Below are 27,556 nucleotides of genomic sequence, written 5' to 3' on the forward strand. Positions count from 1 at the left end.
TGTGTACCTTTGGGTGGCACGGTGGCACAGTGGTTAGCACTGCTGCCTCACAGCGCCAGAGACCTGGGTTCAATTCCCGCCTCAGGCGACTGACTGTGTGGAGTTTGCACGTTCTCCCCGTGTCTGCGTGGGTTTCCTCCGGGTGCTCCGGTTTCCTCCCACAGTCCAAAGATGTGCAGGTTAGGTGAATTGGCCATGCTAAATTGCTCGTAGTGTTAGGTAAGGGGTAAATGTAGGGGAATGGGTGGGTTGTGCTTCGGCGGGTCGGTGTGGACTTGTTGGGCCGAAGGGCCTGTTTCCACACTGTAAGTAATCTAATCTAATCTAACAACTTCATCTGTGTGAGAATTTAGAACCACAGAGTGGGTAGAACACAGAGGGTGGTCATTCTGCCCATTGTATCTGTGCTGGCCCTCTGAAGGAGCAACACCACTCATCTACCTTGTCCCAGTAGCCCTGTAATTTTTTTTTCCCTTTCAGATAATGATTTTGTTCCATCTTGAAACACTGGATTAAATCTGCCTCCACCACAATCTCAGGCAGCACATTTCAGACGTGGAATTGGCTTCTTTTGCTGTGGCCTCTGAACCTTCTCACCCTGACTGTGCCTCATTCTGAGCTCTGTTTTAGTCTTACTTCATATCTGCTTTGGTAACTGACACAGGAAGTAGACATTGCACAGTCTGGAATTACTCAGTAGCACTCAGATTGATCGTTACTTACTGCTGCACATGCTCAATTCAACTTCTTCTCACTTCCCCTTCCCTACACTTGAAGTGATCTGATCACAAGTTTCTGGTTTACCAGAATAAATCCTGCTTCTGCCAAGTAAGTACTTAATTTGTTTTGCATTTCAAAGATCATTTAATTATGTACTTCATATGTTCAGCTTTGTTTAATTGTGATTACCTCCCTTCTATTTCCTGACCATAAAGGATAAACAAGAAGTTTTCCAAACAGTAAAAAGCAGGAAAAGTACAAATACAATGAGCCTTGGGTATCCAGGTGCATAGATTATTAAAAATTATGAATAGGTATAAAAGAGAATCCCAAAGTTGGTTGGAATGTTGCTCTTCATACTGAGAGAACTGGAAAACAGGGGAGTAAAAAGCTTGTTTCAGATAAACACAGTATTGGGAGATCCTGTGAACCATTCTGGATACTGCTCTTTAGGATGGTATTAGCCTTGGAGGGAGTGCAGTACAGACTTACCAGAATGACACTTAGACTTGAAGTGTTTAATTGTGCAGAAAGTTTACTTGAAGAGCACTGGAGTTTCGATGGTTTAAAGAGTAACTTGATCAAAGTGTACAGTATGTTAGTGGACTGTTGTGCAGAGAGAAACTGTTCCTTCTACAAATAGCAATTGATGCTAGATTTGAAATCTGAGATTCATGGAGTCTTAGCTAAAAGTATTAAGGCTTGTGGGGCAAAAATGATTTATTTAGTTAGTTTGCAGACCAGAAATCTGGAATTTCCCTTACTATCTTACCATTGGGAGCCCCAAAACTCAGCCATCTCTGTGTCAGAGTGATTTACAAAGAACTCTTCCTCAGCTTACTATAAAATTAGCTTAACTTGAAAAAAATCAAAGTTGCTGCAGGATTAAAATACCATATACCTATGTGGAAACGTCCTCATGATTGAAAGATGACATGTTCTTAATGGAGTGAAACTGGTTCAGGAACTGAAATGCTTTTCCTGGTTAATGATTTGGTAAAAGACATTGAACCTTTGCTGGAATCTACTTTCCCCAACTTAGTGCTGACTATTAGAACATACAAGGTATCACAGCTGAGCTCCTTCTTTGTGTCTGATCTATGAGGTCTGTGAGCAGCCATGGATTGGCGCTGGGTCCACTGCTTTTTGTCATTTATTCAAATGTTTCAATGTGAATATAGGAGGTGTGGTTCGTAAGTTTGCACATGACACCAAAATAGTTGGTGGAGAACAGTGATGAAAGTTATCACAGAGTACAATGAGATCTTGATCAGAATAGGTCAATGGATCGAGGTGTGGCAAGTAGAGTTTAATTTAGACAGATGTAAGGCAAACCAGCGCAGGACTTATACAGTTAACGGTCTAGCCTTGGGGTGTGCTGCCGAACAGAGAGATCTTTTGGGATGGGGTGGGGGGAGGTTGGTGTAGATGCGTAATTCCTTGAAAAGTGGAATTGTAGATAGACAGGGTTTTGCACGCTTGCCTTCATTGGTCAGAGTAATAAGTATAGGCGTTGGGTTGTCACATTTTACCTGTACAGGACATCAGTGAGGGCACTTTTAGAATACTGCGTACAATTCTGGTCACCCTTCTGTCGCAAAGGTGTTGTTAATCTTGAGAGGGTGCAACTTGTCACGGCTGGAGTGTTTGAATTATAGAGAGAGGCTGAATAAGCTGGGGCTGTTTTGTCTGGAGCATTGGAGGCTGAGGCGTGACTTTATAGAGTTTATAAAATCATAAGGAAATTGGAGAGGTTGAATATTAAAGGTCTTTTTCCTAGGGTGGGGGAGTCCAAAACTAGAGGGCATAGGTTTAAGGTAATAGGGGAAAGAATCAAAAAGGTCCTAAGGGGTAACTTTTTCACACAAAGCGTGGTCCTCATGTGGAACAAGCTGCCATGAAGTGGTGGAGGCTGGCACAATCACAACATTTAAAAGACATCTGGAGGGGTCTATGAATAGGAAGGATTTAGAGGGCTGTGGGCCTAATGCTGGCAAATTGGACTAGGCCAGACTGGAATGTCTGGTTGGTGTGGACAAATTGGACCAAAGAGTCTGTTTCCATACTCGATTACCCTATGACTCTTACACCTGAAGGCAAGATCATTGTGGGAGCATTATTGCAAAGGGTTCTGTATTCTCTGTTTTCTGACAATTCTTGAGCAGACCTCAGCCTAGCAGAATGATGCAATAAGGTAGGGAGAGCTGATTAAATCAAAAGGTGATTGTTGTGGGCCTAACATTCCAGCCTAGAAGAGCAGTTCCACCAGTGTTCATCATCAATGCAACATCTAGTCCCACCAAACCCAATTAAGGGAGCAGCATGGTGGCTCAGTGGTTAGCACTGCTGCCTCACAGCACCAGGGACCCGGATTCAATTCCCACCTTGGGTGACTCTCTGTGTGGAGTTTGCACGTTCTCCCTGTGTCTGCGTGGGTTTCCTCTGGGTGCTCCGGTCTCCTCCCACAATCCAAAGATGTGCAGGTCAGGTGAATTGGCCATGCTAAATTGCCCATAGTGTTAGGTGCATTAGTCAGGGGTAAATATAAGGCAGGGAAATGGATCTGAATGGGTTACTCTCCGGAGGGTCAGTGTGGACTTGTTGAGCTGATGGGCCTGTTTCCATACTATAGGGAATCTAAAATAAAAAAGCGCCAGGAAGGGGTTAATCTGAATATTCTTCCTGGTATCTATCAAGCAAATCACGAGTTTTGTTCTCATTTCTACTGTGGTTCCAAATGCTCTCCTCTTCCTTTGCTGCCTTTCACTGACGACATGGCTTTGCCCTTCTTTTCAGAGGTCATGGGAAGCTATTCAAAATTAACCATTCCCATAGCAACAAGCTGCTGTAAGGACAGTATTGTGCAATTGTCCATTTGTTTTAAAACTGGTTTTGGGATTGGACTGGCTCAAATCCAGCAGAGTGCCAGGCTAATCGATGCTTTAGATGACAATTGTCCCACTGGGGTTGATGCATGTGCTTAGAAGCAGATGTTGCTGCAGCAAGATCAGAATGGAAACCCCCAGCTCACTGAATTCCTGTTCAGTGGATAGCAACATTCACACTGAAAATATTATCAACATGTTAAGAATCTAATATAAATAAGTACTTTCTCAAATGAAGACAGTTGGAAATCTGAATCGGTCTCCTTCAAGAAGTGTAGATGCAGATAAAAACTAAGGTTAATTACATTTTGATTGGTATGGGTAATAATCCAGGTGGATAGAGAGAGGGAAGATACACAGCAGCAATGATCTAGCTGAGTGTCAGTACTAGCTGAAGAGATTGACAGGCCTCTTGATCCTACAGAGTCAAAAAGTGTGGTGCTGGAAAAGCACATCAGGTCAGGCAGCATCCGGGGAGCAGGAGGATTGACGTTTTGGGCAAAAGCCCTTCATCAGGAATGTTCTGCTCCACAGATGCTGCCTGACTTGCTGTTCTTTTCTAACACCACACTTTTCAACTCTAATCTCCAGCATCTGCAGTCGTCACTTTCTCCTACTCCTACGTTAAACGGAGTGGCGTATTTGACTTTGGAATGTGGAATTATTCAACAACATAGAGTGTTACATATTATCATGAAATCAATAAATGGAATTAAGGTCCAGCTAGTGGAGGTGTGATTAGCTTCTGTATTTCCAGCCTTGTTATTTTTTATTTTTCTGTATTATTTTAATACTCATGTCACAGCCAATGTTTATTCATCAAGCAACAACCAAAACAGATTCACAAAACTAAAATATTGCAGATGCTGGAGATCCGAAATAAAAACAGAAAGCACTGGAAACTCTCAGCAACTCTGAGAGCACCTTTGGAGAGAAAAAAATGAATTAATGTTTCAAATCCTATATGGCACCTTTTTGGAACTGAAGATTTAAACCATGCTGTTATCTCTTTGCTGTTTGTGTGAACTTGCTGAACATAAACCAGCCACTGCATTCTCTACACGATATTACAACGGTGATCTCAGTTCAAAATGACTCCAGTGGCTGTAAAATACTTCAGGGCTTCCTGGTTTTTGTGAAAGCCTTCACAGAAATGCAAATATGTTTTCAGAAAGCTTTTGGGGAAAGTTATGGTAGAAATTTCAATCTACTCCCAATCCCCCAACACATCTTATTACATTTCAGTCTTTGATCAGTGTTAATGTATATCCTCTTTCTGATGGTTGGTTGGGGTACATATTGCTTTACTTCCTGTAATCTGTGGTTTGGTGGTTTGGCTTTATGTTGTTTATCCCTTCCTCTTGCAAATCTCTTTACCAAAATACGAGATAGCTGACTGATTGCTGCAATTGATATGGATTTGAGAGTTGAGCTTGTATTCCCCCTGGCTTTAGGATCAGAACTAGATTTTCTGAGGAATTGCAATCTTACACACATTGCCACTCTTCTTGTTTTTTTTTTGTGTAATGAAAGAGCCCCTTCTGAAAGGAGATTGTGCTCAGGCTTCCTTCAGAAATGGGGAGCCATACTTCCATCCTGACAAGTCCCTGGTTGGGGGAAGGTGAGTTAACCTAATCCCTAACGCTAACCATATCCCCTTTTTCAAAGCGGAATCATATTCTGTGATTTAAATGTCCAGCATTATAATCAACCACTTTGACAGCAGCTGTCAAATGGTACATATAGAAGGCAGGTGTGAGGGTGTGATGCTGACAGGGTAGGATATCCAATGGGAAGGGGGTAGGGGTGCAGTGTGTGTCGAGGGTAGAGTGCCAGGTTAGAAGAGTACCTGGTGGGTAGAATGCCCAGTGGGTGGGAGTAAGATGCCAAGTGGGTAGAGTGCCAGGCACATAGGTTGCTAGGAGGGTCAGGTAAGTGATAGATTGTTAAGATGGGTGGGATATTTGGTCAGGTGCAAATCTGGCAGCGGGGCAGTTCAACTCTGAGGTTGGGGGATGGGGTGGGTAAGCCTTAAAATGGTAGAAGTCAGCTATTCAGCCCCTCATAGCTGCTCAGCCATTCAATATGAACATGGCTGACCTGACAATCCTCAACTCTATTTTCCTGGCTTTTTCCCAGATCCCTTGCTTCCCATACTGGTTAAAAATCTGTCCATCACAGCCTTGAATTTACTTAATGAATTCCAAAGATTCACTCCCCTCTGAGAGAAGAAATTCCTCCTCATCTCTGTCTTCAATGCATGGCCCTTTACAATGAGATGATGCCCTCTGATCTTAGACTCCCACAGGGGAACCAATTCTTCTGTATCTACACCATGAAGTCCCCGAAGAATCTTGTCTGTTTCAATAAGGTCCTGTCTCATTCTTTGACATTCCAATGCATTCAAGCCCAGCCTACTCAACATCTCCTCATAACACAATCCATCCATACCCAGGGTCAATCTGGATGAATCTTCTCTGGCCAGTTTATCTTTCCTTAGATAAAGAGACCAAAACTGTTCACAATGTTTTCGTTCTGGTTTGACTAGTGCCACCTGCAGATTTGCAAGACCACCCTCCTTTTATACAGTACTCCATTCCCTTTGAAATAAAGGTCAACACTCAATTTATCTTCCCAATTTCAGTATATGTGGAATTTGGATTCTATCTTTTTAATGTCTTAAAGAAGGGTTATACCCAAAACACTGACTTCTCCACCTCCTGATGGTCTCTTGCTGTGCTCTTCCAGTCTCCTGTTTGTCTACTTTTGTGATTCATGAATGAGTACTTCCAAGTCCCTCTGTACTGCAGATTTCTGTAGTCTTTCTCTTTTTAAATAATCACAGAATCATAAAATCATACAGTACAGGCCATTGAATCTGCATCAACAAAAATCTACTGTAAGTCTCCCCTAAAACCACTTTCCAGCATTTGATCCTTAGCTTGAATGTTATGACATTCCAAATACTTTTTCAGGAGTTGTGGTGTTTTCTATTTTTACTACCCTCCCAGGCACTGCATTCCAGATCCCCACTACCCTCAAGATGAAAACAATTTCCTCAAATCCTCTCTAAACCTCTTGGCCTTTTGCCTTAAAATTATGCCCCCTCATTATTATTTACCTAAGAGAAACACCCCATCCACACCCCTCATAATCTCATACACCTTATTCAGATCCACTGCCCCTCTGCTTCAAAGAAAGCTTATCCAGCATCTCTACAGAGCTAAACTGCTCCACTCCAGGCAAGATCCTAGTGAATCTCTGCAACTCCTCCAGTGTAATCACATCCTTCCTCCAGTCTGGAGGCCAGAACTGCACACAATACTCCAGTTGTGGTCTAGCCAAAGTCCTCAGTAGAGTTCTGACACAACCACCTGCTCTTTTAATCTACAGAGGGTGGTTCATTTGTCAAATGAACTTCCTGGGGAAGTGGTAGATGCAGGCACAGTCAAGTTGCCAGGGTTGGAGAGTTTGAGTTATAGGAGATGATTAATAGGTTGGGGCTATTTTCCCTGGAGTGTCAGAGGCTGAGGGGTGACCTTAGACAAGTTTATAAAATCATGAGGAGCATGGACAGAGTGAACAGCCAAGGGAATCCAAACCTAGAGGGCATAGGCTTACGGTGAAGGGAAAGATTTAAAAGGGACAAGATTTAAGGGGCAACTTTTACACGCAGAGTGTGGTCCTTGTATGGAACAAACTGGCTGAAGAAATGGTGGAAGCTGGAACAATTACAACATTAAAAAGACACCTAGATGGGTATATAAATAGGAAGGGTTTAGAAGGATATGGGCCAAATGCTGGAAAATGAGGCGATATTAGTTTATAACATCAGGTCGACATGGACAAGTTGGACTGAAGGGTCTGTTTCCATGCTGTACATCTCCGAAAGATATGGTCCAAACACAGGTAAGTGGGACTAGTGTAGGTCGGGAAATTTGGTCGGCATGAATGAGTTAGACCAAAGGATCTGTTTCCATGCAGTATGACTCATGGTTTCATGGTGTCCTGCCATCATTGAGTACCGTCGAGAGTGTGGTGCTGGAAAAGCACAGCAGGTCAGGCAGCATCCGAGGAACAGGAGAATTGATGTTTCAGGCAAAAGCCCTTCATCAGCCTTTCATTCATCGAGTACTCTCTTGTCTTATTAATAATATTCAGCTTTTCTATTTTTCCTTGCTAAAATATACAACCTCACATTTTCCCACATTACATTCCATTTGCCGAGATTTTGTCCACACAGTTAACCTCTGCAGACTCTTTATGTCATCCTCACCACTTGCCTTTCCAACTGCTATTGTGTCATGCACAAACATAAGCTGATGTCAGGTCAGGTCAGACCTGGGGCTGCAACAGGTCTGGGGAAGGTGTAGTTAAGGGTATATGTAGTTAATGTTGTCTCAGTTGAATAGTTATGAGTTAGGCCAGGTATTCAATAGTTTAAGTAAGTAACTGTTTATTTAACTCCAGGGGAACTGTCTGAATTCTCCAATTTAAATGGATAGTGCTAATCAAAATGGATTTTCAAGATTTTCGATAATAGAGTTCTTATGTTGAAAGACAGAGACAGTGAGAGTTAGGAACTCATTGAATTGTGCAACATACAGCTGAAGGAATTAGAGCAGAAAACTGCAGCCAAAGCAATGGTCCTTATCTGTCTCATCATTTTCCTTTTGATTTTCCATGCTCTTCCAACTAGCCATCTCCATGCTCTTCCAACAAGTCATCGACCTACCTCCCAGTAAACCATCTACTCACCACCCCCAATACACAATCGACCCACTCCCCCAATACACCATTGACCTACCCCCCCATACACCATCAACCTATCTCCCAACAAACTATTATCCCAACCCCAAATAAACCATCAACCCACCCTCCCAACAAACCTAATGCACTCACATGTGAGCCATTCTATCCCTTTAAATCTCTGACCCAGATTGCGATGATCTCTGCTTGGTTCATTCACACTCTTATTGTATTTTTCACTTTATCCTGTTGTATCAAACTTCCTGATGACTCTGTGAAACTGCGTCTGACTGTGATAGTTTGTACAGGAGTGTGTGTTGTGAGTGGGTTTTCTGTCAGTGTGGTTCAGCCGGTGTTGATGTGTGTTCTTTCCACAGCCAGACCATTCGCAGTACTATCCTAGCCATACTTCAGCAGCTGTCAGCAGTATGAGCTTGCCAGGTGTCATCACCCAGCAACCTATTACTGAACGTAACCCACTGATTGGAAAAGGCTCATGGCGCTCAGGACTCTGCGATCTGGCTGACAACATACCTGTCTGTAAGTATTAGCAACAGGGGCAGGGCAAAGGAAGTGGCAAGGGGTTACGATAGAGGGAGGGAGGAGGTCAGAGTAATGGCTGGAGGTGCAGGTCATTGAGATGGTGTCACAGTGAACTGTGGAATGAAGGCAGCCCTGAACAGTGTCAGGATGAGGAACAAGGCAGGGGTTCAACTGGGGTTTAGAAGGTGAGACAAGCATTAGAAGTCAAAGCAGGGCAAGGCATTTTGTTGGCATGGAGTAGTTAGGCCAAAGGGCCTGTCTCTGTGCTATAGAACTTGATGATTCTATGGGTCTATGACCCTCAAGGCCTGTTCATCCATTCATTAGGATTTGATCTGTTTGTGGCCTTACCTGTCTGCACACCCTGTCCCCATAATAATCCAGTATGCCATATCAATTAGAAAGATCTGTTGAACTCACCCTTGAATACATTCACCTTCCCAATCTTGAATAGTCTCTGGGGAAGAGATTTCCAAAGGCAAACAATCCTCAAAGAGAAGAAATTCTTCCTCATCTCCAAAACAAGAGACCCATTATTCCTAAACTTTATGCTTGGCTTGAGCCCCTCACTCTTTAACAACTGTCAAACCCCTTAAAGGGGGATTGTCTTCTGTTGCTATGTCGACAATGTCTGTAACTGGGTACATATATCATGTACTTCTACACATCTCCATAAAACCAGGAAGTCAGCATCTCAGTGTGCCAGTAGCTAGGTAAAGCCAGAGAGTTTTTCAGAGTTCCTGCATTTTCCGCAGTGCCAGGAGCAATCAAAAAGACCTCACTGTGAACTCAGAGAAAAAACTGCTTCCTAGACAGAGCATCCCATCCAGTGTTGAGGAGTGTAAATCAGGGCCCAATAACTAGAGCCCAGAGCACTCGGGGGGGGGGGGGGGGGGGATGCTGTTCCCAATTCAGGGAGCACTGGGTGGGTGGGTGGCACTGGTGGAAATCCAGGGGGAGCACAGTGCTGGGGTGGGGAGGAGGAGCAGCTTCAGGCCCTGGAGTTTTGAGGAAGGGTCACTGGACTCGAAATGTTAACTCTGATTTCTCTTCACAGAAGCTGCCAGACCCGCTGAGCTTTTCCAGCAATGTCTGCTTTTGAAGACAATGTTAAGCTTTGGTCATGATGCCTACTAAATATTGGATTGTGTAACCCACAGGTGTCCTGGGTGCTTTGTGCCCCCAAATCCTGAGCTGTCACTTGGCCCACAGTTATGGAGAGAATTGTTGCCTGCCACTGGTACCGGGGGGTATGATTGCCCTGAGAACTCACATGAGACTTTCCTACAATATTGAGGTAAGCTCTTCACACTCTTCCCCCGTCTTTCAGTCTAGCCTACACTAATTCTGAGACCACTTAAAATATTTAGATTAGATTCCTACAGTGTGGAAAAAGGCCCTTTGCCCAACAAGTCCACACCAACCCTCCAAAGAGCAACCCATCCAGACCCCCACACTCACCCCTTCACCTAACACTATGGGCAATTTAGCATGGCCAATTCACCTGACCTGCACATCTTTGGACTGTGGGAGGAAACTCACACAGACACTGGGAGAATGTGCAAACTCCACACAGACAGTTACCTGAGGCAGGAATTGAACCTGGGTCTCTGGCGCTGTGAGGCAGCAGTGCTAACCACTGTGCCACCGTACCACCCAAATTTTAGAGTCAACTACTGGTTACACTCTCCTTTCATCTCCACACCTAGACCACCTCTGACCCCCAATAACTTCTGACTCCCAACCACTTCTGGATCAACAATTGGCAAATAAAATCTGCCAGTGGAATGCTGAGGACCAGAATAAGGTCTTCATTTACAACAAAAGCATCTAGTCCTAACCCACCAATCATTGAAAAAAGCTTTCTTCACCAATCCCTGAAGAAATATTTTCCACCAATCACTGAACTGGCTTTCTCCACTGATTCTTGAGCAAGTTTTCTCCACCAATCATTGAACAGGTTTTCTTCATCAATTATCAAACAGATTTTCTCCACAATTCCTGAATTTCTGTCAATCTCAAAACAGGTCCCTGTGTCCCAGTTCCTTTCCCAAATTCTGAAGAAAGATCCTTGATTTTAAAATGTGCTTCTCTCTCCACAGGTACTGCCAGACTTGCTGAGCTTCTCCAGCAATGTCTGTTTTTGTTACTTTCAGCATCTGCAGGCCTTTGATTTATCCCAACAATTGTACTTTTTAAATTGTCAATTGTCTTTTTAAACTTGGTTTAAATTGTCATCCTTGCTCTGATGGGGTTTTCAGCAATGTCTTAAAGAGCCTAATATGCTGAAGTTGTTCACTGTATCACAAAACTAATCAGAATCATCTGACAGGTCAGCTCCATCGCCTCTCTCACACACACCACATCCATAGTGTTTTTGCAAGGTTTGTGAAGGTTTGTAGCTCAGGTTCAGGTTTAGGGTGGTTTGCTCGCTGAGCTATAGGTTTGATATCCAGACATTTCATTACCTGGCCAGGTAACGTCACTTGGAGCTTCACTTGGAGGTTCCCACTGATGATGTTACCTAGCCAGGTAATGAAACGTCTGGATATCAAACCCACAGCTCAGTGAGCAAACCTACACCCTAAACATCCATAGTGTCTGCATCCCATGTTACTCCTTCCAGTATCACTGGGAAGATAAGCTCTCCACATACCCTCTAGTTGACCTTTGAAGCCTTTACTGTAGCAAACAGTTGCTATGATTCACTTTAATTGTAATGTTTTAAGTAACTTGGTTAATTTCTTTAGCAGAGGTGAAAGCCTGATTTAGGGTTTTAGTTTGAGTGTGAAGAGAATGGGAGGGTGATACTAACCTTAACACTAGAGGGTAAAGAAGGTATGGAATAAGCTACCCACATCTAGAGGGACAGAGAGGTCAGATGAGATCTATTTATTTGATTGATTTATTGAAATGTTTATTGTTACAAAACACTAGTGAAAAGTGTTGTACAGTGGCCCGACTCTCTGGCGCCATCTTAAAACATAGAAAACTAAACCAAACAACCAAATATAAAGGCAGAAGAATGAGGAAAAACGTTGAGCGACAGGGTAAGAGGCTTCATGTTACAGGCTGAAATTCCAACAACAGCTTGATGAAACATATGGGCCAGTTTGTCATTATGTTTTGGCCATACAATCAGTTGTTTCACTCAGGGATTAAGGGTCTGGGCACAGAGAGGCTGGGGGGTGGTCTGGGTTCCTGATGCTGTGAGGTGCCAGTGCCTACCACTGAGCCACCGTGCTGTTTGAGAGACACTGAGGATCTCCATAACAAAGAGTTCCCATCATCAACGCCTCATCTTCCGCCTCGGAACACTTCAACCCCAGGGCATCAATGTGGACTTCAACAGTTTCCTCATTTCCCCTTCCCCCTAGTTCCAAACTTCCAGCTCAGCACTGTCCCCATGACTTGTCCAGACTTGTCCTACCTGCCTATCTCCTTTTCCACCTATCCACTCCACACTCTCCTCCCTGACCTGTCACCTTCATCCACTCACCCACTCACCCATTGTACTCTATGCTACTTTCTCCCCACCCCCACCCTCCTCTAGCTTATCTCTCCACGCTTCAGGCTCACTGCCTTTACTCCTGATGAAGGGATTTTGCCCGAAACGTCGATTTCGAAGCTACTTGGATGCTGCCTGAACTGCTGTACTCTTCCAGCACCACTAATCCAGAATCAGTATTCCCCTATCTCCTGCAGAATCTCTCAGCCATACATGTGCCACCTACATAATCAACTATTTCTATTTTCTCATTCCCTGCTCTGTGTAAACTTGTGTTCACTCGGACTCCTGTTGCTTCTATCAAGTCCTACTCACTCACAATCATTTCTTTGTCATCTGCAAGGTCCCAAACCTCACCATTGCATTTCACTCTCTTTGTGGCTACACCTCTCTATTTTAGAATATCCTCTTGCTTAACAATCCCTCCTCCAGTAAACTTCACGCTTCCGTTTCACCAGCCTTTTGTGTAATCCTTTCTCCCTTTGTGCTCTGATTGTGAGCCATGGCTGGAGTCCCAGTGTCTAGATTACACTGGGGATGGAAAAGCACAGCAGGTCAGGCAGTATCCGAGGAGCAGGAAAATTGGCATTTTGGGCAAAAGCACTTCATCAGGAATGAAGCCCTTCCTGATGAAGGGCTTTTGCCGAAACATTGATTTTCCTGCTCCTTGGATGCTGCCTGACCTGCTGTGCTTTTCCAGCAGCACTCCAATCTAGACTCTGATCTCCAGCATCTGCAGTCCTCACTTTCACCTGGAGTCCCATGGCCCAGTATCAGGAATTCCCTCCCATAACCTTGCTGTCTTCACTCATTCACTCCTTTATGAACAAGAAAAAGACAAAAATGAACAAGGAACAGGATGTTGCCAGGGTTGGAGAATTTAAGCTATAGGGAGAGGTTGAATAGGCTGGGGCTGTTTTCCCTGGAGCATTGGAGGCTGAGGGGTGATCTTTTATAGGTTTATAAAATCATGAAGGGCATGGATAGGGAAAATAAGCAAGGTCTTTTACCCAGGCTTGGAGAGTTCAAAACTAGTGGCCTTCGGTTTAAGGTGAGAGGGGAAAGATTTAAAAAGGATCTGAGGGGTAATTTTTCCGCACAGTGGTTGGTGCATATATAGAATGAGCTGCCAAAGGAAATAGTGGAGGTGGGTAAAGTTACAACATTCAAAAGGCATCTGGATGGGTTTAAGAATAGGAAGGGTTTAGAGAGTTATGGGCCAAGTGGTGGCAAAAGAGAGCAGGTTAGTTTGGGATATCTGATCAGCATAGACGTGTTTGACTGAAGGGTCTGTTTCTGTGCTGTGTGACTCTATGACTCTGGACACTGTGGGTTTACACAACAGCCAGAAACAGCTTTAAATGATGGAAACAGAGTCACATTGGATTTAGAACATTCAGTCTGGTTCTCTTTGCAGATGCTGCCAAATCTGATGAGCCACTCTAATGTTTTCTGTTTTTATTGAAAATGGGGATTGTGATGGCCCCTCCAGTTGAAAGCCCACTAACAGTAACTGTCCAAGAGACTGTTGAAGAATTGCCTATAATTGAAATGTTGGTGAATGTGGAGTATCCTCTACATTTTAAGTTTTCAATGTGTTTTTAGTAGGAAAGATTTCTTAAGTCTATGTAATATCTGTTGTGTTACAGGGAACGATTTGTGATGATGCCGTGATGTTGATGTTCTGTGGTCCATGTGAGATTTGTCGAATGACTCGTGAGCTGCGGACCCGCAATGGGTAGCACTGGTAAGAGGAGCAGCTACTTCCTCCTTAAGGGAAAACTCCTCCCTCTCTCCCACTCAATGTGTTCCTGTTGACCAAGGATTCATCAGCACAGACTGAAACTCTGAACCCTTCCCTATGATTTCCCCTGCTCTCCTTTTTTCCAGGTCTCTTTTTGGTAATTATGGATGTTCTTAATAGATCTAATTGCACTAATCTTACAGGCATCACAACAGCTCATTGTGCAGATGAGCTCCACTCCTCCTCTCCCCATTTCATTTTTTAAATCTGTGACCTGTTTTTGTTTTGTTCCTGAAAACAATTAATGCTTAATTTCTCTCTCAAAAACCCTTTATAATTTAAACACCAGCATTAAACCTCCCCTTAGCCTTCTCATTGTTAATGAGAGCCATTGCAGTTTTTTTTCCCTGTCTCTGTACCCTTTCCTGCAAGATTCACTAAGATTAATCAGGATGTTCTTTCACTCACTTAGTCAGGTTGCATTTTAAAATGAATAAATAACAGAATGAATAACAACATCCTGATTAATCTCACTGAATCTTGCAGGAAAGAGTACAAAGGGTACAATGGGGAAAAGGAGACAGGAATTGCTGTGATACTATTGTTATGAAGGAATGAGTCTGCTACAGTCAATGTTCTGACTACAATCCTGCAACCCATTGCTGAGACCAGACCTGGATCACTTTGTTACAGTTTGGGTCCCTTACCCACGATGCCCAAAAGGAAGTGTAAGGGTTCATTAGACTGATTCAATGAATGATAAGTTTAGATTACTTACAGTGCGGAAACAGGCCCTTCGGCCCAACAAGTCCACACCGACCCTACAAAGAGCAACACACCCAGACCCATTCCCCTACATTTACTCTTTCACCTAACACTACAGGCAATTTAGCATGGCCAATTCACCTAACCTGCACGTTTTTGGACTGTGGGAGGAAACCCACACAGACACGGGGAGAATGTGTAAACTCCACACAGGCAGTTGCCCAAGGTGGGAATCGAACCCAGGTCTCTGGCACTGTGAGGCAGCAATGCGAACCACTGTGCCACCGTGCCACCCATAATGATAAGATCATTCTTGCAACTTTCAAAGGTCAACGCACAAGAAGCCCCCAGAACCTCTGTTTCTGCATACTTTTCACACGTGTTTCTGAGGCTATATTACCTGAATGTAGCCCGACTGCCAAAATGCATCACCTCACACTTCACTGTATCAAATTCCATTTGTCACTTGCCTTCCCCCATTCTGAAACTTGATTGCTGTCCTGTTGTAGCCAAATTGAATGTATTGAGTAAATTAAAAATTCAGTATCAAAGGTTTTTGGGAGAGGGCAGGTGAACGGGGTTGATACACATATCAGAGTTGAGAATGTGGTGCTGGAAAAGCACTGCAGGTCAGGCAGCATCTGAGGAGGAGAATCAATGTTTCGAGCAAAAGCCCTTCATCAGGAATTACGCTTATGTCTGAAACATCGATTCTCCTGCTCCTCGGACGCTGCCTGACCTGCTGTCTTTTTCCAGTACCACACTCTCGACTGGGTGGGGGAGGGGGGGGGGGGGGGGGGGGGGGTGACCCAGGGAGATAGTGAGGAAAGAGATCAATCTGAGACTGGTAAAGTTGAGAAAAGAAGCGACTCAAACAGTCAGGGCAGGCAGGGATAAAGCAAAGAACAAGATAGGACTAATAAATTAAACTGCATTTATTTCACTCCAAGAGGCCTAACAGGGAAGACAGATGAACTCAGGGCATGGTTAGAAACATGGGACTGATGTATCATAGCATTTACAGAAACATGGCTCAGGGATGGGCAGGACCGGCAGCTTAACGTTTTAGGATACAAATGCGACAGGAAGGACAGAAAGGGAGGTAAGAGAGGAGGGGGAGTGGCATTTTTGATAAGGGATAGCGTTACAGCTGTACTTAGTGAGGACATTCCCGGAAATACATCCAGGGAAGTTATTTATGTGGAACAGAGAAATAAGAAAGGGATGATCACCTTTTTAGGATTGTATTACTGACCCTCTAATAGTCAAAGGGAAATTCAGAAAGAAATTTGTCAGAAGATTTCAGTTATCTGTAAGAGTAATACAGTGATTGTGGTAGGGGATTTTAACTTTCCAAACATAGACTGGGACTGCCATAGTGTTTAGGATTTAGATGGTCAGGAATTTGATAAATGTGTGGAAGGAAATTTTCTGATTCGGTATGTGGATGTACCTACTAGAGAAGGTGCAAAACTTGACCTGCTCTTGGGAAATAACGCAGGGCAGGTGACTGAGATGTCACTGGGGGAGCACTTTGGGGCCAGCGACCATAATTCTATTAATTTTAAAATAGTGATGGAAAAGGATAGACCAGATCTAAAAGTTGAAGTTCTAAATTGGAGAAAGGCTAATTTTGACAGTATTAGGTAAGAACTTTCAAAAACTGATTGGGGGCAGATGTTCGCAGGTAAAGGACAGCTAGAAAATGGAAGCCTTCAGGAATGAGAGAACGGGAGTCCAGAGACAGTATATTATTGTTAGGGTGAAAGGAAAGGTTGGTGGGTATAGGGAATGCTGGATGATGAGAGAAATTGAAGGTTTGGTTAAGGAAAAGAAGGAAGCATATGCCAGTATAGACAGGATAGATCGAGTGAATCCTTAGATGAGTATAAAGGCAGTAGGAGTATACTTAAGGGGGAAATCAGGAAGGCAAAAAGGGGACATGAGATAGCGTTGGCAAATAGGGTTGAGGAGAATCGAAAGGGTTTTAATAAATACATTCAGGACCAAAGGGTAACTAGGGAGGGAATAGGGCCCCTCAAAGATCAGCAAAGTGACCTTCATGTGGAGCCGCAGGAGATGGGGGAGATACTAAACAAGTATTTTGCTTCAGTGTTTACTGTGGAGAAGGACATGGAAGATATAGAATGTAAGGAAACAGATGGTGACATCTTGAAAAATGTCTATATTACAGAGGAGTAATTGCTGGATGACATGAAATGGATAAAAGTGGATAAATCCCTAGATGTACCCTAGAACACTGTGGGAAGCTAGGCAAGTGATTGCTGGGCCCCTTGCTGAGATATTTGTATCATCGATAGTCATGGGTGAGGTGCTGGAAGACTGGAGGTTGGCTAATGTGGTACCACTACTTAAGAAAGGTGGTAAGGTCAAGCCAGGGAACTATAGACCAGTGAGCCTGTTGTTGGTGGTGGGTGAGTTGTTGGAGAGAATCATGAGAGATAGGATTTATATGTATTTGGAAAGGCGAAGACTGTTTCAGGATAGTCAACATGGCTTTGTGCATGGGAAATAATGTCTCACAAACTTGATTGAGTTTTTTGAAGAAGTATCAAAGAGGATTGATGAGGGCAGAGGGGTAGAAGTGATCTACATGGACTTCATACTGGATTAGTGGTGCTGGAAGAGCACAGCAGTTCAGGCAGCATCCAAGGAGCAGCGAAATCGACGTTTCGGGCAAAAGCTCTTCATCCTTTTTATTCCTGATGAAGGGCTTTTGCCTGAAACATCGATTTCGCTGCTCCTTGGATGCTGCCTGAACTGCTGTGCTCTTCCAGCACCACTAATCCAGTATTTGGTTTTCAGCATCTGCAGTTATTGTTTTTACCTACATGGACTTCAGTCAGGCGTTTGACAAGGTTCCCCATGGGAGACTGGTTAGCAAGTTAGATCTCATGGAATACAGGGAGAACTAGCCATTTGGATACAGAACTAGCTCAAAGGTAGAAGACAGAGGGTGGTGGTGGAGGGTTGTTTTTCAGACTGGAGGCCTGTGACCACACAATGATCAGGGCAGGTCGACTACTTTTCTTCATTTATGTAAATTATTTGGATGTGAACTTAGGACATATACTTAGTAAGTTTACAGATGACATCAAAATTGGATATGTAGTGGACAGAGAAGAAGATTACCTCAGATTGCAACAGGATCTTGATTAGATTGGCCAATGGGCTGAGAGGTGGAAGATGGAGTTTAATTAAGATAAATACGAGGTGCTGCATTTTGGCAAAGCAAATCTTAGCAGGACTTATACACTTAATGGTAAGGTCCTAGGGAGTGTTCTGAACAAAGAGACCTTGGAGTGCAGGTTCATAGCTCCTTGAAAGTAGAGTCGCAGATTGATAGGATAGTGAAGAAGGCATTTGGTATGCTTTCCTTTATTGGTCAGAGTATTGAATACAGGAGTTGAGAGGTCATGTTGCGGCTGTACAGGACATTAGTTAGGCCACTTTTGGAACATTGTGTGCGATTCTGGTCTCCTTCCTATCAGAAGGATGTTGTGAAACTTGAAAGGGTTCAGAAAAGATTTTAGCTTTGACAAAGTGTCAGTTAGACTCGAAACGTCAGCTCTTCTAGATTAGATTAGATTACTTACAATGTGGAAACAGGCCCTTCGGCCCAACAAGTCCACACCGCCTCGCCGAAGCGTAACCCACCCATACCCCTACATCTACCCCTTACCTAACACTACGGGCAATTTAGCATGGCAAATTCACCTGACCTGCACATCTTTTGGACTGTGGGAGGAAACCGGAGCACCCGGAGGAAACCCACGCAGACACTGGGAGAACGTACAAACTCCACACAGTCAGTCGCCTGAGGTGGGAACTGAACCCGGGTCTCTGGCGCTGTGAGGCAGCAGTGCTAACCACTGTGCCACCGTGCCGCCCACTTTTCTCTCCTTACAGATGCTGCCAGACCTGCTGAGATTGTCCAGCATTTTCTCTTTTGGTTTTAGATTCCAGCATCCGCAGTAATTTGCTTTTTTACAAGGGTGTTGCCAGGGTTGGAGGATTTGAGCTAAAGGGAGAGGCTGAACAGGCTGGGGCTGTTTTCCCCGCAGCACTGGAGGCTGAGGGGTGACCTTGCAGAGGTTAATTAAATCATGAGGGGCGTGGATAGGATAAATAGAACAAGTCTATTCCCGAGGTGGGGGAGTCCAGAACCAGAGGCCATAGGTTTAGCATGAGAGGGGAAAGATATAAAAGAGACCTAAAGGGCAACATGTCCATGCAGAGGGTGGTATGTATATGGAATGAGTTGTGAGGGGAAGTGGTGGAGGCTGGTACAATTGCAACATTTAAAAGGCATTTGGATGGGTATATAAATAGGAAGTGTTTAGAGGGATATGGCCAAGTGCTGGCAAATGGGACTAGATTTGGTTGGAATATCTGGTCAGCGTGGACACGTTGGACTAAAGGGTCTGTTTCCATGCTGTACATCTCTGACTCTATGATAGTCATCAAACCATTCTTCATTTTTGGGAGAAGCCCATCCAGTTCCCTAATGCCCTTCAGGGAAGAAAACTGGCATCCTTACCTGGTCTGGCCTGCACGTGACTCCAGACCCACAGCTGTCCTCTGGGGGGAGGAGGGATGGGCAATAAATGCTGGCCTAGCCAAAGTGCATTAAAATAAGGCTTAATTCTGCTCCTATATCTTTTGATCTTATTAAAGAAACTGGAAGAAGATAAAGTCCTAGATAGTTCACATTCATATATTTTTTAAAATCTAAAATGATGGCACAGGTATCACTATTCATATTTAATGATGCACTGGAAAAAAAAGAGAATGCCAGAGAATGTGATAGCTAATGTAATTCCTGTAGTTAAAAAAACGTGGGCAGGAAAAACAATGGAATACTTACAAAAGGAAAGATTGAAAAACACCCAGAATTAGAAAATATATTTATGAATAGTTAGCATAGATTTCAAAAGGAGAATTTTTCTTTTCTATTTGTTCCTCAAACATGGGTGTCACTGCCTGGGCAGTATCTGTGAGGTGAAAACAGAGTTAACATTTTGAGTCTGGTGACTCTACATCAGAACTGTTTCCCCCACAGCGCCAGGGACCCTAGTTCAATTCCAGCCTTGGATGACTGTTCGTGTGGAGTTTGCACATTCTCCCCATGTCTGCGTGGGTTTCCTCCGGGTGCTCCGGTTTCTTCCCACAGTCCAAAGATGTGCAGATTAGGTGAATTGGCCATGCTAAATTGCCCGTAGTGTTAGGTGTATTAGTCAGGGGTAAATGTAGGGGAATGGGTCTGGGTGGGTTGCTCTTTAATGGGTCGGTGTGGACTTGTTGGGCCGAAGGGCCTGTTTCCACACTGTAGGGAATCTAATATAAAATATATATTAAAAAAATTCAGATCCTAGAGACACAGGGGAATGCTGGAGAGCTGGCAACCTTGCAGCCATGTGGGAAGAGCTATTGCAGTCCCATGACAAAGATGGAAACCTGATTGGACTGGTTCAATCATATCATTCCAGGAAAGCTGAACCTGGATTTGGGAAATGATAACACATTCAAGGTCTTTGGACAGGAAAGAGAAGTTGGAGGTTGGGTGATATCGCCAATGGCGGGAATTTTTGAGGATAGGGCTGATGATAGCAGATATAAATGGAGAGAGTGAGAACAATTAACAATATCAGCTAACATGTTGAGGGCAGTTTGGGTGGTAAGCAGGCTAGGGAGAGAAAGGTGCAAGAAGCAGGTGTGAGTGATGGTCAAGGTGAGCTCAGAGAGCATGCAATGGTAGATGGACTCGAATTGAGTGGAGGGTGAGAGTTCAGGACTCAGAGTGGGGGTGTACTGAAGGACATCGGTGAAGCAGATACATATTTACAACAGTTTCATGCCCATTTGTATTTGTATAAATATCTTTCATCCAGGTTTCTTAAAATTAAGGTGAATTCAAATTTTCAAACTTTGATGCTAGCACATGTGCCATGGGCTGAATGGGTTCCTGCTGTACGATGAACTCCATCCTGGAATTTCAGGTTGCAGTCTCTAACATTATAGTTTCACAGTCAGAGACAACTAATGTTCCTGACTATTAGGGGTGGCACGGTGGCTCAGTGATTAGCACTGCTGCCTCACTGCGCCAGGGACCTGGGTTCGACTCCAGCCTCAGGCAACTGTGTGCAGTTTGCACATTCTCCCCGTGTCTGTGTGGGCTTCCTCTAGGTGCTCCGACTTTCTCCCATGATCTAAAGATGTGCAGGTTAGGTGAACTGGCCATACTACATTGCCTATAGTGTTCAGGGATGTGTAGGTTAGGTGCATTGTTCAGGCGTAAATATAGGATAATAGGGTAGGGGAATAGGTCTGGATGGGTTACTCTTTGGAGGGTCAGTGTGGACTTGTTGGGGTGAAGGGCCTGTTTCTACACAGTAGAGATTCTATGATATTTGATGTTTCACTTCTTGAATTTGCAGCAGTTGGGGTAGTGGCCTGCAGGATTGCAAAACCAATCAAAGTTCAAACCTCCAACTGAAGTTTAGGAAAGAGAATGTTCGTAGGTAAAGGGCATTGAATGAGACCCTCAACGCAACCCACCAGAATTTGAAGGAACAAGTTGCAGATGATGACATTCATTTTTTGTTTGTTGCAGATGCTGCACAGAGGATCCAGGTCTCCTCGCAGAGATCAGCCTACACTCAGATACAGACTCACACAATGATGTGGATCAATGTATACCCTAATAAAGATGATGCAGAGCTGATACAAATACCTGTGTGCTAAACCTTAATCAAAATTTCCCCAACCTGGGCTGTCTACACCTCTGACTGTCAACCAGCTCCAAATATTGCCAGCTGTATTGCTCCCTCAGCAGTGACCCCACCGACAAAGCAGCACTCCCTCAGGACTGATCCCCCGACAGTGCAACTCCTTTCGTACTGACACCCCCCCCCCCCCCCCCCCCCCCCCAAACAATGCAAGTCTCGTCATTCAAAAAGCAGGAGGCTGGAGAAATCGACATTTCAGGAATAATTCTTCTTCAGGAATGGAATGTCAGTCCTGAAGAAGAGTTACACCCGAAACATTGACTTCTTCACCACCTGACTTGCTGTGTTCTCCAGCCTCCTGCTTGTCCCCTTTTGGATTCCAGCATCTGCAGTTTCTTTTGTCTCTGTTCAGAAACAAGAGACAGGAAAACTGAATGTGACATGCGTAACCTTAACTATGCGACCAACATAAAGAGGAATATCAATGCAATGAGATGGGGCCACATGTTACAACTGAGCCACACGCTCTAACCCTGAAACAGTTTGCTCGAGATCTTTTAGCATCAATCTCAGCAGAACAATGTCATACTCTGGATAGGACAGAGGAGTCATTGAGAGCTACAGCCCAACGTCCTCCAGGAACATCTGTGGGTCTATGTGCACTAGTCTCTGAAGCTGAAGCAAGTGGTAAGGAAGGCACAGCGAATCCTGGGGATTATGAACAGCGGCAAGAATACAAACAAACAGGAGATCTGGATCAGCCTCAACTGGAGAATGGTGCCCAGTTCTGGGTTCTGCAATAATCTTTCTGTCAGCCATCATCTAACTCACATATTTGCCACGGCAATGCCTCTACCAACCAGAGTCCACTTGCCAACCCATCAGCACTGTTGTACAGTATTACTCTGATCATTCCGGTTCAGTTTGGATCACATTATTTACACTATAAGTGGGTTTAGTGGCCTCTGCCTAAACTACTAGGCCATTCAAATATCGAAGGTCTGTTCACAGTAATGTCAAATAATGTCTGAGATTCACCTTGACTGTAATAATTGATCGGACCTTGAACATAGAACAGTACACCACAGAAACAGGCCCTTTGGCCCTTTTGCACCAAAAATGACCTCAAATTAATCTAATCCCTTCTGCCTGCTCATGGTTCATATCCCTCATTCCTTGTACATTCTAAAAGTATCTTAAACGTCCCTATTGAACCAACCCCTGGCAGTGTGTTCCAGACTCCTACCACCCTCTGTGTGAAAAAGCTTGCCCCTCACATCTCCTTTGAACTATTCCCCTCTCACCTTAAATACACTCCCCCAAGTTTTTCAGATTTCAACTCGGGGGGTAAAGATTCTGACCATCAACCCTACTTATGCATCTCATAATTCTAAAGACTTCTATCAAGTCTTCCCTCAGCCTCTCCTGCTCCAGAGAAAATAGCCTGAATTTTTCTAGCCTCTCGTTCATACCTTCTAATCCAGGCAGCGTCCTTTAAAACTCTTCTGCATCCTCTCCAAAGCCTCCACATCCTTCCTGTAATGTGGTGATCAAAATAGAATGTAATACTCTAAATGTGGCCCAATCAAAGTCTTATAAAGCTGCAACATGACATCCTGATTCTTGTACTCAATTCCCCGACCAATAAAGGCAAGCATTTACATCCTAACTACTTGCGTGGCCCCTTTCAGGGAGCTATGGTCTTGAACCCCAAGATCACTCTGTATATCAATGCTGTTCAGCATCCTGCAATTAACTAGATATTTATTCTTAACATTTGATTTTCCAAAGTGCGTGCCTTATACTTAACCAGATTAAACTCTATCTGCCAGTTTTCTTCCTATATCTGCAAGTGACCTACATCCTGCTGTATCCCTTGACAACCCCCTACACTATCCACAACTCCACTCATCATATATATATATCACAAATAGCAGAGATCCCAGTGCAGATCCCTACGGAACACAATAGTCACAGACCTGTAGCCAGAAAAACACCCTTCTGCCACCACCCTCTGTTTTCTATGGGCAGGCCAATTTTGAATTCAAGTGGCCAAGTCATTGTGGATCCCATGCATGTTAAGCTTCTGGATGAGCCTACCAAGAGGGACCTTTTTGAAAGCCTTATCAAAATCCACGTAGACAACATACACTGCTCTACCCAAATTGAACATCTTTGTCACCTACACAAAAAATTCAATCAGGTCAGTAAGACATGACCTGCCCTGCATAATGCCGTGCTGACAGATCCTGACGCTTTTCCGAATGCATGTAAATTTTATCCCCAAGAATTCTGTCCAATAGCTTCAAAATGACTGGTGTGAGACTCACCAGTCTATAGTTTCCTGGATTATCTCAATTTCCTTTCTTGAACAGAGGAACAAATTAACTACTCACCAGTTCTCCAGGACTTCTCCAGTGGCTAGTGACGGCCTCGTGGTAGTATTGTTGGACTCTTAATCCAGAGACCCAGGTAACATTCTGGGGACTCAAGTTTGAATCCTGCCATGGCAGCTGTTAAATATCTGGAATGCAGAGTCAATCATGACCAGGAATCCATTGTCGATTATTGGAAAAACCCATTTGGTTCACAAATGCCCTTTCGGAAAGAAACTACTGTCTTTACCTGGTCTGGCCTGTAAGTAACTCTGGCCAAGCCAGTGACACTCTCATCCCATGAATGGATTAAAAAAAACTCTCTTGCCTCTCTCATTAACCTGGGATAGATACCATTGGGCCCTGTGGGGTTATCTACCTTAATGCTCTTCAAGAGACCCAATATCACTCCTTTCTTGATCTCAAAATGCCCTAGCAAATTAGCATGTTTCACACTAATCTCACTGTCTTTCATATCCTTCTCTTGGGTGAATATCTATGCAGAGTACCTGTATTCATTTAGAATCGTGCCCACATCCTTTGCCACCAAGCACAAGTTCCCTCTTTTAGCCCCGAATGGTTATACCTTGAAGGTCTTACCTAGTTCTTGCTGTCAGAGGATGTCTTTAAGTAACTGAAAATTAGGAATCACCAGCAATAGGGCAAGATAAGTTAAGGCAAAGTGAAATAAAGTAATGAGTAAATTAATATATGTGAAGATTTGGTCAGCAATGCAGCTCAGTCATGTGGAAGTTCTGCCTTGTAATATGTGGGAACTCATGGATACCATGTGACCTACAGAATCACGTGCAGGAAGCATCATGAGCTGCAGAGGCTTAATCTCCAGGTTTCAGATCATGACCAATGGCTGGAGTCACTGATGCATCTATGAGGCTAAGAGCCACATGCATAGATTGCTCAGAGAGATGGTCATGCCACACTTTAGGAACATGGAGGAAGAAAGGGAATGGACAATTGTCAAGCAGTTCAAGATCCAGACAGATAGTGTAGGATTCCCTTGAAGTTCACTCATTAACAGGCTGTTCTGCTATAATGCGCATTTCATCAACGCGAATTCACTGTAACGCGGTGATATTGATGAATTGGGGACACTGTTTCTGAAGAACAAACTTTTAAAATGTGTGTTGGCTGTAACGCGGTTACATTGCCAACACTTTAAGCGTTATTTCTAAAGTGCAATTTTTTTATAATGCAGCATTGCACAAGAATTGCAACCATCGCATTATGGAAGAAATAACTGTATTGTTTTCCAATTGGATTGAATTGAATTGAATTTATTGTCATGTGTACTGAGGCACAGTGAAAAGCTTTGTCTTTTGAGCAATACAGGCAGATCTCAGAGTTAAGGAGCACAGATAGTAAATAATAGGTAAATAGCAGCAAAAACAAAAACACAGGTGCAGACAAATGCTAAGAGTTTGTGAGTCCATTCAGTATTCCAACAACAGTAGTGTAGAAACTGTTGTGAAACCGGCTGGTGCATGTTCAGGCTTCTGTATCTTCTCCCCGATGGTAGAGGTTGTAGATAAACATTGCCAGGGTGGGATGGACCTTTTAGAATGCTGGCTGCTTTCCTTGACAGCGGGCCTGGTGGATGGATTCTTTGGATGGGATTTGTGATTGTCCTGGCTGAGTTCACCATTCTCTGTAACTGTCTCCGATCTTGAATGGTACAGTTGCCGTACCAGGTAATGATACATCCAGACAGATGGTGCACTTATAAAAGTCGGCAAGGGTATTCAACGTCATGCCAAATTTGTTGGGCCTTTGTAACCAGTGCGTTCACATGAAGAGTCCAAGAAAGTTTGTTGTGATAGTGGCGATGAAATACTGTCCCCAATCTTCACTGTTTGTGGCCTGTGGGTCAGGAAACTGAGAATCCAGTTGCAGAGAGTGGGGCATAGTCCTGAGATCACTAAGTTTAGTAATCAGTCTCAAGGGAATAATAGTGTTGAAGGCCGAACTGTAGTCAATAAGTAGGATTCTTACGTAGCTGTTCTAGTGATATGGCATCTGACGTGGATCTGTTGGTCCGATGGGCAAATTGGAGTGGGTCAAGAGTAGGGGAGGCTGGAGTTGATTAATATAGATAAATCATTAATATAGATTAATATAGACGATGCTATGAATATTCTGATTGGGTGTGCTAGTAGTGCTGTTGAAGAGGACTTAAATTAAATTAACAGGGGAATGTGAACCTGAGGGCAAAGTCATACAGGACAAACTTTGAGCTGGGAATGGGAAACGTAGCAAGTGACTCTGCCACATGTATGATCACAGGATTAGGAACAAAGGAGGCCATTCAACCCATACAAGGTGCTCCACCTTGCAGTGAGATTGTGGTTGACTGATAATCCTTAACAACTTTTCTGCTAGTCCCCCATTACCCTTGATTCCCTTACTGATTAAAAATCTATCTCAATCTTGAGTATACATAATGACCCAACCTCAACAGCAGTCTGTGATAAAGGGTGTTCAGTTTCACTGTGAGAGGAGAAACTCTGAGCTTGACAATTGGCGTTGGAGTCACTGATGTGCATGGGCCTCAGAGGTCCGTGTTGGCAGTAAGAAAACTAAAGGAATGCTTCTGACATGCATGGAATAAAAACAGAAACTCAACAGGGCAGGCAACATCTGTGAAGAGAAACAGAGTTAACATTTGAAACTGCTTCATCCCATGAATGAATAAACAAAAAAAATCCTCAGTTTTAGTTTGGGCTGACTGCTTGCTTAAGTTCAAATCTGCATTCTGATTGACAACTAAATATCTCAGGATATTGATGCTTCAGGCAGAGGAGTTGCATTAGTGGTCAGAGATGTGCTGAAAGAGGACACTATGGAGGACTCGAGCAGCAAGGCAATATAGACAGAGTTCAGAAATAGGAAGGATGCAGTAACAATGTTGTGGCTGTACTACAAGCCTCCCAACAGCGAGCGTGAGATAGAGCTACACATATGTAGAGAGATCATAGAAAGATGTAGGAGCAACAGGGTGGTGGTGATAGGAGAGTTTAATTTTCCCAACATTGACTGGAATTTACTTAGTGTTAGAGGTCAAGATAGAGCAGAATTTGTGAGGAGCATCCAGGAGGGTTTTCTACAGCAGTGTGTAAATAGTTTAACTCGGGAAAGGGCCATACTGGACCTGGTGTTAGGGAATGAGCCTGACCAGGTGGTTGAAGTTTCAGTGGGGGATTACTTTGGTTATAGTAAGCTTTAAAACACTCATGGACAAAGACGACAGTGGTCCTAAAGGAAGAGTGCCAACTATAGCAAAATTCAGCAGGAGCTGGGGAATGTGGATTGGGATCAGCTGTTTGAGAGTAAATCCACATTTGATATGTGGGAGGCCTTTAAAGAGAGGTTGATTAAAATGCAGGTTGATTAAAATTATCCTTGCTACCCTTCTTAAATAAGGGGACAACATTAGCAAGACAATCTAAGAGGAAAAAGGAAGCATACATAAAGGCGACTGAAAACAGACAAAACTTTGGAAG

General features: G+C 43.7%; 1 protein-coding gene across 1 annotated transcript; it reads left to right on the plus strand.

Annotated features, from left to right (window-relative positions):
- The first annotated feature begins 669 nt into the window (after window positions 1-669).
- Window positions 670-21,665, plus strand: LOC140453697 (cornifelin homolog A-like). The gene is made up of 5 exons (XM_072548645.1): window positions 670-828; window positions 8,732-8,894; window positions 10,058-10,194; window positions 14,055-14,152; window positions 21,549-21,665. Exons 2-4 carry the CDS (start codon window positions 8,783-8,785, stop codon window positions 14,145-14,147), a joined length of 342 nt encoding a protein of 113 aa, XP_072404746.1. The 5' UTR covers window positions 670-828; window positions 8,732-8,782; the 3' UTR covers window positions 14,148-14,152; window positions 21,549-21,665.
- Window positions 21,666-27,556: the final 5,891 nt, after the last annotated feature.

This window comes from Chiloscyllium punctatum, chromosome 27 (genome assembly GCF_047496795.1).
Source record: "Chiloscyllium punctatum isolate Juve2018m chromosome 27, sChiPun1.3, whole genome shotgun sequence".
NCBI classification, from domain to species: Eukaryota; Metazoa; Chordata; class Chondrichthyes; order Orectolobiformes; family Hemiscylliidae; genus Chiloscyllium; species Chiloscyllium punctatum.

Coding starts and splice junctions, on each gene's coding strand:
- LOC140453697 (XM_072548645.1), top strand. CDS start 8,783: ATGAGCTTGCCAGGTGTCATCACCCAGCAACCTATTACTGAACGTAAC. Junction 8,895..10,057: donor GGCTGACAACATACCTGTCT/GTAAGTATTAGC, acceptor TGTAACCCACAG/GTGTCCTGGGTGCTTTGTGC. Junction 10,195..14,054: donor GACTTTCCTACAATATTGAG/GTAAGCTCTTCA, acceptor GTTGTGTTACAG/GGAACGATTTGTGATGATGC.